At 39.9% G+C, this 13,366-nt stretch overlaps 1 protein-coding gene across 2 annotated transcripts in view; it reads right to left on the reverse strand.

The window, feature by feature from the left end:
• POLA1 (DNA polymerase alpha 1, catalytic subunit) overlaps positions 1 to 13,366 on the reverse strand; it is a 332,559-nt gene that overhangs the window by 299,318 nt on the left and 19,875 nt on the right. For both annotated transcript variants that reach the window (XM_054005937.1, XM_054005938.1), the window contains exons 5-10: positions 10,281 to 10,396; positions 9,918 to 9,980; positions 8,179 to 8,277; positions 3,516 to 3,711; positions 3,166 to 3,322; positions 2,127 to 2,305 (exon numbers count right to left, since the gene is read on the reverse strand). In XM_054005937.1, coding sequence (XP_053861912.1) covers positions 2,127 to 2,305; positions 3,166 to 3,322; positions 3,516 to 3,711; positions 8,179 to 8,277; positions 9,918 to 9,980; positions 10,281 to 10,396 — 810 coding nt within the window. The remainder of the gene's footprint in view (positions 1 to 2,126; positions 2,306 to 3,165; positions 3,323 to 3,515; positions 3,712 to 8,178; positions 8,278 to 9,917; positions 9,981 to 10,280; positions 10,397 to 13,366) is intronic.

Raw genomic sequence — 13,366 nt, forward strand, 5'->3', positions numbered from 1 at the left:
CCTCCTCAGGCAAGGAGTTCCACAAGCTGACTGTGCGCTGCGTAAAGAAGAACTTCCTTTTATTTGTTTTAAACCTGCCACCCATTAATTTCATTTGGTGACCCCTAGTTCTTATATTATGGGAACAAGTAAATAACTTTTCCTTATTCACTTTCTCCACATCACTCATGATTTTTTAAACCTCTCTCATATCCCCCCTTAGTCTCCTCTTTTCCAAGCTGAAAAGTCCTAGCCTCTTTAATCTCTTCTCATATGGGACCCGTTCCAACCCCCTAACCATTTTAGTTGCCCCTCTCTGAACCTTTTCCAATGCCAGTATATCTTTTTTGAGAAAAGGAGACCACATCTGTACGCAGTATTCAAGATGTGGGCGTACCATGGATTTATAAAAGGGCAATAAGATATTCTCTGTCTTGTTCTCTATCCCCCTAATGATTCCTAACATCCTGTCTGCTTTTTTGACTGCTGCTGCACACTGCATGGACGTCTTCAGAGAACTATCCATGAGGACTCCAAGATCGTTCCTGATTAGTTGTAGCTAAATTAGCCCCCCCATCGTATTGTATGTATGGTTGGGGTTATTTTTCCAATGTACATTACTTTACATATATCCACAATGTGATGTTGACAATTTGTTTTAACAGCTATAAAGCCTTCACTTTTTGAATCTCAAGATGTACGGTCATTCAGTCATTGTCTGACTCCCTGCTATCATCTGAACCTCTTCCCATAATCTCCCACAACCATGAAAATCTACATTGATAAAAATGTTAAAAAATGCTTCAAAACAAACATTACCCACCCAAAATTATTAAAAAATAAAAATCACATTCCGATAAGCCTAGTGTTAACCTATAAGAAAAATTGCTTCATAATTTTGGACTTGGTTACTGGAGATTTCTCTCTCCTCCTACAACATACTGCCATTACTGAGATCAGAGGTGTTTGAGCTGGAGCTCCTTCAATATAAACAATTTTTGGGAGGTCTTCAATTTCATGACTTGCTCCCTTGGTCTACCAGAGCCCAGGTTCTCTTTCTCCCTCACCTCCTTCATTAAGCCTTTAATAAGGGTGTGGGCTAAGGCTGAGATATTTAGGAGTAGTTCCTGGTTTATTCTTAGCTTTTTAAGCTATGGGACAGGTGACCAGAGCACTAGATGGACACCTATTGTTTTATTTTATTATTTATTTCATCAAATTTTTAAGATAGGAGTACAGCCTTCCAATTCTCTCCATAAAACAGTTTAAGGGAACCATGAAGGAAAACAGATTGTATTTCAAAGTTACAAATGATTTTAGAGTCTTATTTACCTTGCAGTCCAGCTTCATTTCAAGCAATGTATTTGACATTGTTTATGCCCATTTTCCATAAAAATAATGAAACTGTTAAACAAAAAGTAATGTCAAAATTTACTTCCCCCCTTGCACTATTAATTGAAACCAGGTGCAGTCTATTATTCAACCTTGAAATGTCAAAATAAGGACATTCTTATGCAAGAAAAACATGCAAGAAAAATAAATCCTTTCATAATTATGTTCCATTCAGCTACCACTGACTTACAAGCCAAGATAGAAGTAAAAAACAATAACAGGGTCTTTAAGAGTAGCTATTTTATATTAGAATCATTGATTTCACCACGGCTTCAGTGATCACTAGCTGCTCTCATCAGGAAGCTTTTCAATGCACTCAGCATACAAAGAGACCGACTCATATTTAACCTCTTGGCACCACAAGTTAAGAAAGGTGTAACTGCAAAATGCATTTAACTATTGTACCACTTAGCCAAGAAGTTAGACACATCAACTCATTCCTAGCACACAGAGGCAAATAATGTCAGCATATTCCCCAGATTTAACAGCACTAAAATCCTTTTCCTTCCCCCCTAACACTATACCAGACCACAAATAATAGACAAGACTTTCATTTTGTCAAGTAGTTATATCATATAGAGGGAGGAATATATGTAACTTTGTACAAGTTACAAAGCAGCTTCCAGGGGAGAACTTCAACAGGCATAGAGAGCAGCTAGTCTTTCCTTGGGCTCCTTTGAAAATCCTTGCCTTCATGGCGAGATTAAATTGAAAGGAACGAGAGAATTACTTTCGGTCTTTAAATGTGTAGATACCTGGTTGACTATACTGATCTTCGTAAGCATCCAGCCAATAAAACCTAAAGACTTGATCACCATCTTCCCCGTTCACTAGTGGCAGGCAACTGGGGTCCACTTGAACTTCTGAGGCAACTAAATCAGTTTCATCCTTATCCATTCTGGTCCAACAGGACATATCAGGGAGAAAAGAACTTCTGCAAGTATTGAAAAACAGATGAGTAAGGTTGTATGTTCGCTACAACCATAACTTTTGAGAAGACATGACTTAAGATCTGTCACAAGAAACCAGCTAACATGCAATACTCCATTATTTCCCCCACAAATATAGCTCTCATATATCCAACAGACAGGCATTAATAGTTCCTTTAAACTATTAGACAGACCCCAGACATGCAAGTCTTTACAGCATGAATAATCCCATCAGTTTGCAAGGCTACCTTCGACTGTAAGCTATCTGGGGTGGGACAGAGTCATTATTTGTTTCTGTGAAGCACCTTGTACACTTCAAACCATGATTTGACTTGTCATAATTTTCAGTCATGAAACAGTATTTAAAAAGAGCTTCAAAACTTTCCTATATAAGAAAAGGACCTTAAAATCATTACTTTTGCATTTTGAACTTCAATGGCATGACTATTTGCCACGGGAAACTGGCTTTAACTATCATTAATGTTTTGGGCAATTATAAGGTATGCGGGAATATAAATCTTTAGTGATTCCTGATTTCTGTTCATCAGCACCAAGATGTGCAGTCTAAAACTTCCACTTTACATCACCAGCTCTGTGCAATATACACTGAGCACTTAACCTAAAACATTACACTGTTTACCCAGACAGGAATTGTCTGTCCTCAGAAACATGAAGTATCCCTTTTCTTAAGTAGCCGTCAGCCAGTTTACTCCCTTCAACATGCAAGTTTTTCAAGTCCCTACAGTGCAATATCAGAACAATGCCTTGAGAAAAATAAATATGTAAATATCAAGTCCAAATATAATAAAGTCATAAATATAACTTCTTTCAGCAAAAAAGGTTTTTTGCAACCACAGATCCTTACAAAAAGGATGCATCTTCCTTCACAGAATCCACTTGCGGTGTCTCTTTCTTTTCTAGTTTCTGTTCTTTCTTCAGGGCCCCGGCAGTCTCTGGTATATCCGCTTCCATAGGTTCATCAAAATCCCCATCCTCAAAATCCATCATGCCCTGATCATTTTCTGTAAGCATTGTAAAAAGAACTAAGGGGTTGAATCATTAATACAATATACTATATAATACTAGTACATACACACAGTATACAACATTAATATGAATCACTTTAAGCTATTTTCACACTTAGCCCCAATGGTAACTAAAATATTTTAGAACATGCTACATTTGCTATCTCCGTTGCCAGAATTTTTAAAATACCTTGAATAGCTTTCTCTGGTTTTGCCTTCACCAGTTCTTCATTTTCTGCAGTTTTTATTGTATATTCAGCACCATTCTCTTTATGGACTGCAACAGGTTTTGCTGCATAAGTGGTATGCTTAGGATCAGCGGTAGTTGGAGAAAGAACTTCCTTTTTGACAGTAGTGGGAGCTTTCCTTACTATAGGGGTTACTACCTGAAAAAATATTTTAGGCACAAATTAAACTTTAATTTTCCTTAAAGGAGAATTACAGTGTTTAGTTATAAATGAAGTTGGCAGTAAGGCCTACAGTCAGGGTTTTGCACACTCTTCAACACAACATCAAATTTCTCAGCAACAACGCCTCAATTCCATGGCAACATTTATTCTACCATTTCTATTCCCAAACCTACACCCAAAAAAACCAAACAAAAAAACAGACAGTTCTATGGGTCACAGTTGAAAATATTAATAGACAGCATTTGTTGATTATTTTTGGGCATGAGTTTTTTGCTGTTCTCCCCAGGCCTCAGCTCAGGAGCGAAGAAGCTGACCTCAGAACCTCCTTCTCCCCATTGTGCCAGGCAAGAAGACAGCTGGCTGTCAGCTTCAACAGCTTCTCTCTAGCTCCCCAGACAGCCTAGTTTGCCAGCATACATTGGTACAGCCAGGAAGTTAAATTCTCGCTCCCCCAATTCTCTTCTGACTTGCTCCATGGAACAATGCAGGGAGTGCGCACAGTACTCAAATTACCTCATAATTGTAAGGGAAGTGGTAGGTATGGTATGGCAGGGGAAAAATACAGTTGTGTGCCTAACTGCAGCAAATTGATGAATGCCAGTTTATGTAACCATAGTATCCAAATTCCAGGGGGCCCTGATTGAGATTAATAGGACAGGCTACACTACACCCCTCAGTCCTAAGAGTTTCAGGTACTCTACAGATGCAGACATAGGACACTGCATCATTTAAGACTGTTTACATTTTGGGGGTACTCGGTGAAACCATAAAGGCAACAACAATTTTCAAATGAAAGGTCCGATTCTGGAGCATTATTATGTAGCAAAGGAATGAATTCTGCAGCAACACAATCACAGGATACATGGGGCCCTGCCCATGTTAAGGCAGCCCAAGTAATTTTTCAGTTGTTTATAACTTTGCCAAACTAACTGTTTGGACTGAAGTTTTACAGGCTCTTTCTACCTCCGGCTGATACGTCTTTTTAAAGTTTCAGCAAAGACCATTCATTTCCAATAGCTAGGTTAGGGGAAAAAGAGGTTGTCTTCCTAATGTTAAAATTGATTTCCAACCATTTCACTGAAGAGTTCCAGCCTCCCTATGTTCTGAAGCAGAGATTTAGAAGTTGATAAGGGGACAGGCCCCTTTTGTTATTCAGTTACATTTAGCGGAGTTATAAGCCTCTCAAAAGTTCCCATTTGCACAAACTCAAAGCATTTAGAGGCTTGCTGCTTCGAAAAAAAAATCCCTAAATGTTCTCACTCCACTTTTGCATGCTCCCAAAACCTCTCTTCCGCCTACAAGGTCCACTCAGAGCTAGAGCTTCAGACAGAACATTGGAACAGCTGCAACTACCTCATCCTACCCCCCTGCCTTTAACCTTGAAAATGGTGTTCTGGGAGGGGAGTCATGAGATCTTCCAATAACTGGTGATAGTTCTATGCACTTTATTGAGCAAGGCCTCACTACTGTCATCATCTAGTTCACATGGGGAAACTGAGGAACAGGAAAATGAAGTGTTTTGCTCACGGTCACAGCAGGCCAGGGTCTTAGTCACGAATAGAACCCTGGTCTCCCAAGTCCCAGTCTAATGCTCTATCTAAGGCTCCAGTGTCAACCACTAAATAGTACAGGTCTGTGCAGTTGATCTATTGTAAACCAAAATAAACTATTGTAAACTAAAATAAAGTTTAAAAAATGTTAATATTTATTCTCTCTATTTCTTTTTACCTCTTGTCTACCCCAGCTGGCCAATCATTATTCCTGTCTTAAATAAGCCTTCCTAAGTTGCCTATTCCCCTTTTTACTCTCCAGAATCCTAAACTGTTACCTTCTCCAACCTCATCCTCTCTTATTCAGCTTCTGCACTCTCCTGAAGCCACCTCCACTAAGGCCTGGTCTACACTGGGGGAGGTGGGGTCGATGTAAGATATGTCGACTTCAGCTACACTATTTCTGTAGCTGAAGTTGCGTATCTTATTTTGACTTACCTCCCATCCTCACGGAGCGGGATCAACGGCCACGGCTCCCCCGTTGACTCCGCTACCGCCGCTCGCCCTAGTGGAATTCTGGAGTCGACGGGAGCATGTTCAGGGATCGATATATCGCGTCTAGATGAGACGCGATATATCGATCCCCGATAGATCGATCACTACCCGCCAATCCGGCGGGTAGTCTGGACGTACCCTTTGGTACTAATGACTCCTCCTAGTTCAACCAAATAGACACTTCTCTATACTTATGTTTCCAGATCTGCCTATTGAAAACATTAGTCACTACCTGCTCACCTCCACTTAGTTTTCAAGACCGTCTTCCTGGTTCTCATTCTACCTTGTGGACAGCTCTTAAAAACCTCCAATTGCTCCTTCTAAGGGTACATCTATACTTACCTCCGGGTCTGGCGGTAAGCAATCGCTCTTCTGGGATCGATTTATCGCGTCTAGACAAGACGTGATAAATCGATCCCAGAAGTGCTCACCGTCAACACCGGTACTCCTGCTCCACGAGAGGAGTACGCGGAGTTGACGGGGGAGCCTGCCTGCCGCGTATGGACCCGCGGTAAGTTCGAACTAAGATAGTTCGGCTTCAGCTACTTGAATAACGTAGCTGAAGTTGCATATCTTTGTTCGAAATGGGGGGTTAGTGTGGACCAGCCCTAGGACAGGGGTTCTCAAACTTGGGGTGGTGACCCCTCAGGTTATTACATGTGGGGGGGGGGTCACAAGCTGTCAACCTCCACCTCCAAACCCTGCTTCACCTCCAGCATTTATAATAGCATTAAATACTTTTTGTAAGTGTTTTTAATGTATATGGGGGCGGGGGGGGGGGGGTCGCACTCAGAGGCTTGCTGTGTAAAAGAGGTCACCAATACAAAAGTTTGAGAACCGCTGTTATAGGACCATCAGACCAGTGGCGCATCTAATCCAGCATTCTGACAAAGGACAGTATCAAATGCTTCAGAGGAAAATAGTAGCATGGACAATTATGGAAGAGCGTGCCTGATGGCTAAGTTTCTTCCTAACTTATGTCAGCTAGTAGTTGACTATCACCCCCGAAGCATCAGGGTTCAGATCCTCATTTAGATATATGGATAATTTTTTAATCCTATTAAATTTAGTCTCAATAATCTCTTGTGACAAATCCACAAGTTAATTATTCATGGTATAAGAGTATGTTTCAGTTTTTAATTTGTTTTTCAATTGCACTGTCATTCTTGTATTTTAATGGCAAATAGGATTTATCTCCTCTATACCATTTGTATCCTTCAATCGTATCCCTCACTAAACTGTCCCAGTATGCTACATCTCTTTCTATGCCCATGAACATTTATCAGCCATCTCCAAATCCCTTTGACCCTCTTCCCTGCTGTTGTTCCTCGGTTTCTCTTTTCTGGCCCCTCCTTTTCCCCCCTCAGTGATCTTATCTATCCCACAGTTAGTATCCTACTTCTACTACACAAGCTGATTTTCAAATTCCAGGGGCTTCCTCTCCACTCAGTCTTGTATCTTATTGCCTGACATCTTTTGGATACCCAGCTGCCAAACTCCCCTCCTCAAACATTAACTTCTCAGCTTTCCTGCTTCTGTATCTCTCCATCAACAATTCCATTATCTGTCCCACTTCCAGGTCCTGAGCCTCAGTCTCTGACTCTTCTCTTCTCCTTGCAGCTCTCACTAAGTCTTTTCACATAAAAATTCTGTCCTCACCTCATAGTCTCCACTGCTAAAACCACTGCCCATATATCAAGGCTCATGACACAGCAATAGCCTACCCTCCAGTCTCCCTGCTTCTTAGCAGTGAGTCTCTCCAAAAAAGCTGCTGGTAGAGTCATCTTTCATGCCTCCTCTCAAACCATTCTACTCCTATCAGAAGGCTTCCACTGGTTCCGCACCGTCTGCAAAACCGAAGGGCCGTATATGCACCCACATTCCTAAATAATATTTCCCCTATTTACATCTTTCCATTTTCCACTCTTTTTACAAGCTCTTTCCAATCTTTCTGCCTTATCTCCTTTTCCCACCTCACTTCATGCCTATTTCGTTGTGCCCCATCTGCCAAGCATCCTTTCCTCCAAATTCCTTTAAAAAATTCATTCTCCCTTAATAAACCCCTCAATATCCTTTTGTCATAACTTGTTTACATAAGCTTTTTAGTGCATATGACATATCTATGAGTAAAGTGTCATGTAACTCTAAAACACTGTATGAATGGTGAAGTGATAACAATCTACAGTATGCACTCACCCAACTACAAAAAAGATTGTGTGGAAGCAGAGACAAAAGTGTATTTTCGTCTCTGCATTAGAGTACCAAAAAGGAAATTAAAGACCTTCTGTTTTTACTAAGGAAGCCAATAATAAAACAGGAGCTTACTTATTCAAAACATAAAAGTCATAAGCAAAAAAAAAAAAATTATATATATATTTATTTGGATCTGCAACTTTACCATATGGGCCGGTGACTGTACAGAGAAAGGATTCAGTGACGCTCCAACAGGTCTTTTCTTTCTTAGCTTTACAACTGGAGGTGGAGTTATCTGAACAGTCTAAAAAGGAGGAAGGAAAATATTAGAATGGCCCTGCGTTAGTAGAATTTGACAGAGAAGGAAAAAGCCACCCAATTTTTCTCTTCACCCTCTAACTCTGCATGCATGCTGCATCAGCTACTACAAAAGTATCAGAGTCCCAACAAAAAGTGACACTAAGTATCTTCACTTAGGGAATTTGAGGAGACGCTCCCAAAGCGAGTGAGAAATCCTTCCACACCAACTAAGCAACTTTTTCCCCCCCCAAATTTACTTAAAGTGACAAGGCCACAAGGATTCTAATACGTTTTTGGTTTTGAGTGTTAACATTGTGAAAAAATTAATTTAAAAAAAAAATTAAAAGCAGCTACATAGCTTGCTCCTAAACTAGAGGAGAATGCAAAACAATGGCCAAGGGGGTCCAGAACAGTCAAAGCAGCAGTGGGAGTCTTATGCCAACTGATAATATAGTATTATACAAAATCCTGGTGTGAAAAGAAAGTCAATAAAAATTTTAGATCACAAGTCACAGGAGAGGGACCATCTTTCTTTGTATTTTATACAGCATCAAGCACACTGCTGGCATTTAAATAAAAGAAGGCGTTTTGACAACACAAATCTTTGGATGAAGTTTGGAGATCAACAAGAGCCAAAGAAATTCAGTTAAAAATGTGTGGATGCAATGGAAAGTTTTTCAAATGCTTCTCATCCCTCACCGTAGATTTTTTTAGACTACAGCTAATATGAAGTATGACAAAAAAAGTTAAAAATTCAGTTATGGCTGAGAGTCATAAGTTTAACGTGTTGGCTTTACAAACTGTTTCAGTAGACAATAGTTCAGGAGAATGGGTTATTTAGGAAAATTTGTAGTTGGTTTTCAGCACTGGCATACTAGTGGACAAGCAATTTTAAGATGTACATTTGTGCCCATAAACGCAGAAAGAGACAACGCCATTTAGAACATTAGTGAACTCCAAAGCTTTATTAACTAGCCAACTATTCCACAACAACAGACTGTATACTTAAGTGAAAATATAATGAAAGTATTTTGTATTAAAATGTTTTTCTCACTTAGCCTCCACAAAATCTGGTATTTCACATATGCCTTGCAACAGCAGACAATATCAGGATAGCATGAAAGCATTTCCTGAACTATTTAGATGTTTGTGATGTTAGTAACAGTTAATAAGGTGACATAACCCTATAGTTAGGTATCAGATAGCATGGGAATGAGTATCGAATATTTATAGCAAAGTTAAGTGAAGGACATGGCAATGTTCTAACTTTTTTAAAATATATTTGTAATTTTAATTTATATTAATGATGTGTCATGTTCAGTAACGCCAAAGGACATTGCGATACGTGCTGTTGAAAGTGTTAGTCTTTGTAATTTTAAGGAAGTCTGCTAATACAGTAATGAGTACTGTCATGCTGATTAACTAGAGTCATTGGCTGACCTGACTTTTTGTGTACCTAAAGATGACTCACGGGACAAAGATTGTCACAGCCAAGAGTTGGGAATGACTTCACTAAAATAATAAAATCTTAGGTGGTCCATTTAAAAAAAAAAAATGCTTCTTAAAAACTTCTGATAACTGGATGAATTGCATCATTGATTGGGGTGTTCAGTACATTATACCCCTCAGAATTCAACTACTTACCTCAGCATTCAGATCTTGCAGAATATCCCCGAGTAAGTCATCCTTGGACAAGTCTACAGTTTTCTGTAAAATATTAGACAGCTGTATTAGCTATATAGACTTAATTATATGCACTTAACTGAACCGAAAGACTCGGTCAATACAGAATAAGGAAGTTCCCCACATACCATGGGCCAGATTTTCAAGAGTGACCAGCACCCAGAAACTCTCAGTGAGAGCTTTTAAGTCTGGCTTGTGTGCCAATTGATTAAAAAAAGTCAAACGGTAGTAACCAAAACATTTGTCACTTTGAGTAAAGAAAATAAAGTTACAAGTCTAACTGAAGGTAGGACATTTAAATTGAAATATAAAAATACAACTTACATCTGTGTTTTTCTTCCCTGCACTAGCCATAAACATAGACTTGATGGTGTTTGGCTTTGACACCACAGACTTCTTCACATTCTTTTTGTCATTTGTGGATGTTTTGTCACCTTTTCCTACAGGAGCAAGAGAGAGAAGTGATTTCTCAAATAATTAAAGGCTCCAGTTATCAGTGGGGGCTGCACAGTTGATGGAATTGGTAAAGGGATCATCTTTAACCTTTAGGCTACTCGCTCGTATCCAGCCTAAGTTCGCAGTTCATGCAAAGCGTTACAATCTAATTACATTCAGAATTAATTACAAAAAGCTATCACCAGAGTTTGTAGCCTCCTTGGAAGTATCACACAGGCCAATTACTGAACTACCTCTCATATACTAAAACATGGTCACTACAGCAGTGGTTCTCAACCTACAGCCCAATCAGCACAGCAATGCAGCCCATGTGACATCCACAGGGCCATACAGGTAGTATTGGATGCGACCCAAATAACTCATTGTGGGCCGCACAGGTGGCCTGTAACAGTAAATAGGTTGAGAACCACTGCTCCAGAGTATGGTACAGTAGAGTATTTGCATAGAGGAAAGATGGTCCAGTGGTTAGTTAGCAAGCCTAGGACCATGGAGACAAGGTCTGATTCTTTGTGTTGCCAATGATTTCCTATGTGACCTTAGTCAAGTTACCTAGCGTGTCTAGTTCATTAGTGCACATCATCAGGGTCCACATGGACAGCTAGTGTGGGATAGATTCATACCCCAGCTTGCTGCAAACTACATGTTTGTGTAGACCTGCCCTCAGGGAGCTGTGCAGAAGCTTCCCTTGCCCCTGTACATATCCTGCAGATAAACAGATGTCTTCTGTCCTCAAGGTTATTAACTGGTAGCTTTCACAAGAACCAAAAGAAATTCAGTCAAGTTTTTAAACACAAAGAAAGCACTAAAGAACATAAGAACAGCCATACTGGATCAGACCAAAGGTCCATCTAGCCCAGTATCCTGTCTTCCTCTGACAGTGGCCAATGCCAGGTGCCTCAGAGGGAATGAACAGAACAGATCATCATCAATCATCATCATCAAGTGATCCATCCCCTGTCGTCCATTCCCAGCTTCTGGCAAACAGAGGCTAGGGTCACCATCTCTGCCCATCCTGGCTAATAGCCATTGATGGACTAATACTCCATGAACTTATCTAGTTCTTTCTTGAACCCTGTTATATCTTGGCTTTCACAACATCCTCTGGCAAAGAGTTCCACAGACTGACTGTGTGTTGTTTGAAAAAATACTTCCTTTTGTTTTAAACCTGCTGCCTATTCTGAAATCCTGTCTGATCTCACAAGCTCATCAAGAGTATCCCAGTGCTAGGACAGAAAGCCTCTATGGTAAACGCAGTTGTTATAAGAAACTATGTTTATACTTCAGTAAGAGGCACTTGGTAGTCACTATTGAGCCCAGCATAATGTTAGGGGCACTACGCTATTGAAAGTGCATGAGTTTTAAGAGTTTCTGATCATTTGTTGCCAGTGGAGAGCCTATGGCATTTTTGACAAGAGTGCAGATATTAAACTTTGGGTAATTACATCCTGCACACTCCATCTAAAGATGCTAGAGCAGCAAAATGATGTTACACAATTGCAACATTTCACCTCTCTATTGGAGAAAGGGATCCCTGCATATCATTTGTAAATCTCTTTAGATTGTCCATGATGGAACTAGCAGTATAAATTAGATTTACTGTATATTTATGAATACATAATCACAGGCTTAAGCATGCAAGTTACATATGGAAATGTCTAAAGCCCCAACCTCTTTAAAGTAGACCAATAAGGAAAAAAGTGAACAGACATTTCCATATTTAAGAAATTAATTACACTTGTTTGAAGACAAAAAGACTTACTGGATTTTTTGAAAATGTTTGTATGACTTAACGTTGGCTCACTTTCATAAGTTAAAGTTATTATTTCAGTTAGATAGCTGGTCATTAAAACATGAGACCCCAATCACCACTGATGCAGCTTCATTCAAGTAGCACTGAATGTTTATCAAACTTAAGACATTTTATTATAAACAGTGCCAAAAGATGACAAATATCTAAATGGCTACAAGAAAATTTACAGAGCTCTATTATAAGTGTTGTTTTTGCCCTATTAAAACTTTGGCTAGTCACACTGGTTTGGTCTGAAAGTTAACCGTTTTACTCTACAGGTTGAACAGTAAGTTTGAAGAAAGTTGGGCAGACTGTAGAGTAACAAGCAAGACTACACAAATTTGTCCTGAATATTGCTCCACTAACCTCTACAGAAAAGGTTGCACGTAAGGTTTGATAAGGGAAATGAATGATTTTTTTTTTTTTTAATAAACAGAAAAAGGATGTGATTGCTTTCAATATATGCTGAAAAATACTTCATAGCAATTTAGAAGTGAAACTTGAAATTCACTCAAGTGCAGCTTTTTCGTGATGTTCTAGCTAAAAGAGAAGGACTGTAAAACTTATGTCACCATATATAGTTAAATACCATTGAAATCCAGGGCCCATGCTTATTTTGTTTAAGTCACAGCATTTTGTAAAGTCACATGCAGTCTGCACAACCTCCGCAGGTCCGGCCGATCGTGGCTCCCACTGGCCGCAGTTCACCGCTCCAGGCCAATGGGGGCGGCAGGAAGCAGCAGCCAGCACATCCCTCGGCCCGCACCGCTTCCAGCGGCTCCCATTGGCTTGGGACTGTGAACCGCGGCCAGTGGGAGCCGCGATCGGCCGAACCTGCGGAAGGGGCAGGTAAACAAACCAGCCCAGCCCACCAGGGCTTTTTGATTTTAAAAAGACTGACTTTAAAAAATTAAGGAAATTAGTTAGGGAAGTGGAGTGGACCGAAGAACTTGTGGATCTAAAGGTGGAGGAGAGCTAGAATTACTTCAAGTCAAAGTTACAGAAACTATCAGAAGCCTGCATCCCTAGAAAGGGGAAAAAATTCATAGGCAGGAGTTGTAGACCAAGCTGGATGAGCAAGCATCTCAGAGAGGTGATTAAGAAAAAGCAAAAAGCCTACAAGGAATGGAAGATGGGAGTGATCAGCAAGGAAAGCTACCTTATT

The sequence above is a fragment of the Malaclemys terrapin genome, chromosome 1, assembly GCF_027887155.1.
Source record: "Malaclemys terrapin pileata isolate rMalTer1 chromosome 1, rMalTer1.hap1, whole genome shotgun sequence".
Classification (NCBI taxonomy): Eukaryota; Metazoa; Chordata; order Testudines; family Emydidae; genus Malaclemys; species Malaclemys terrapin.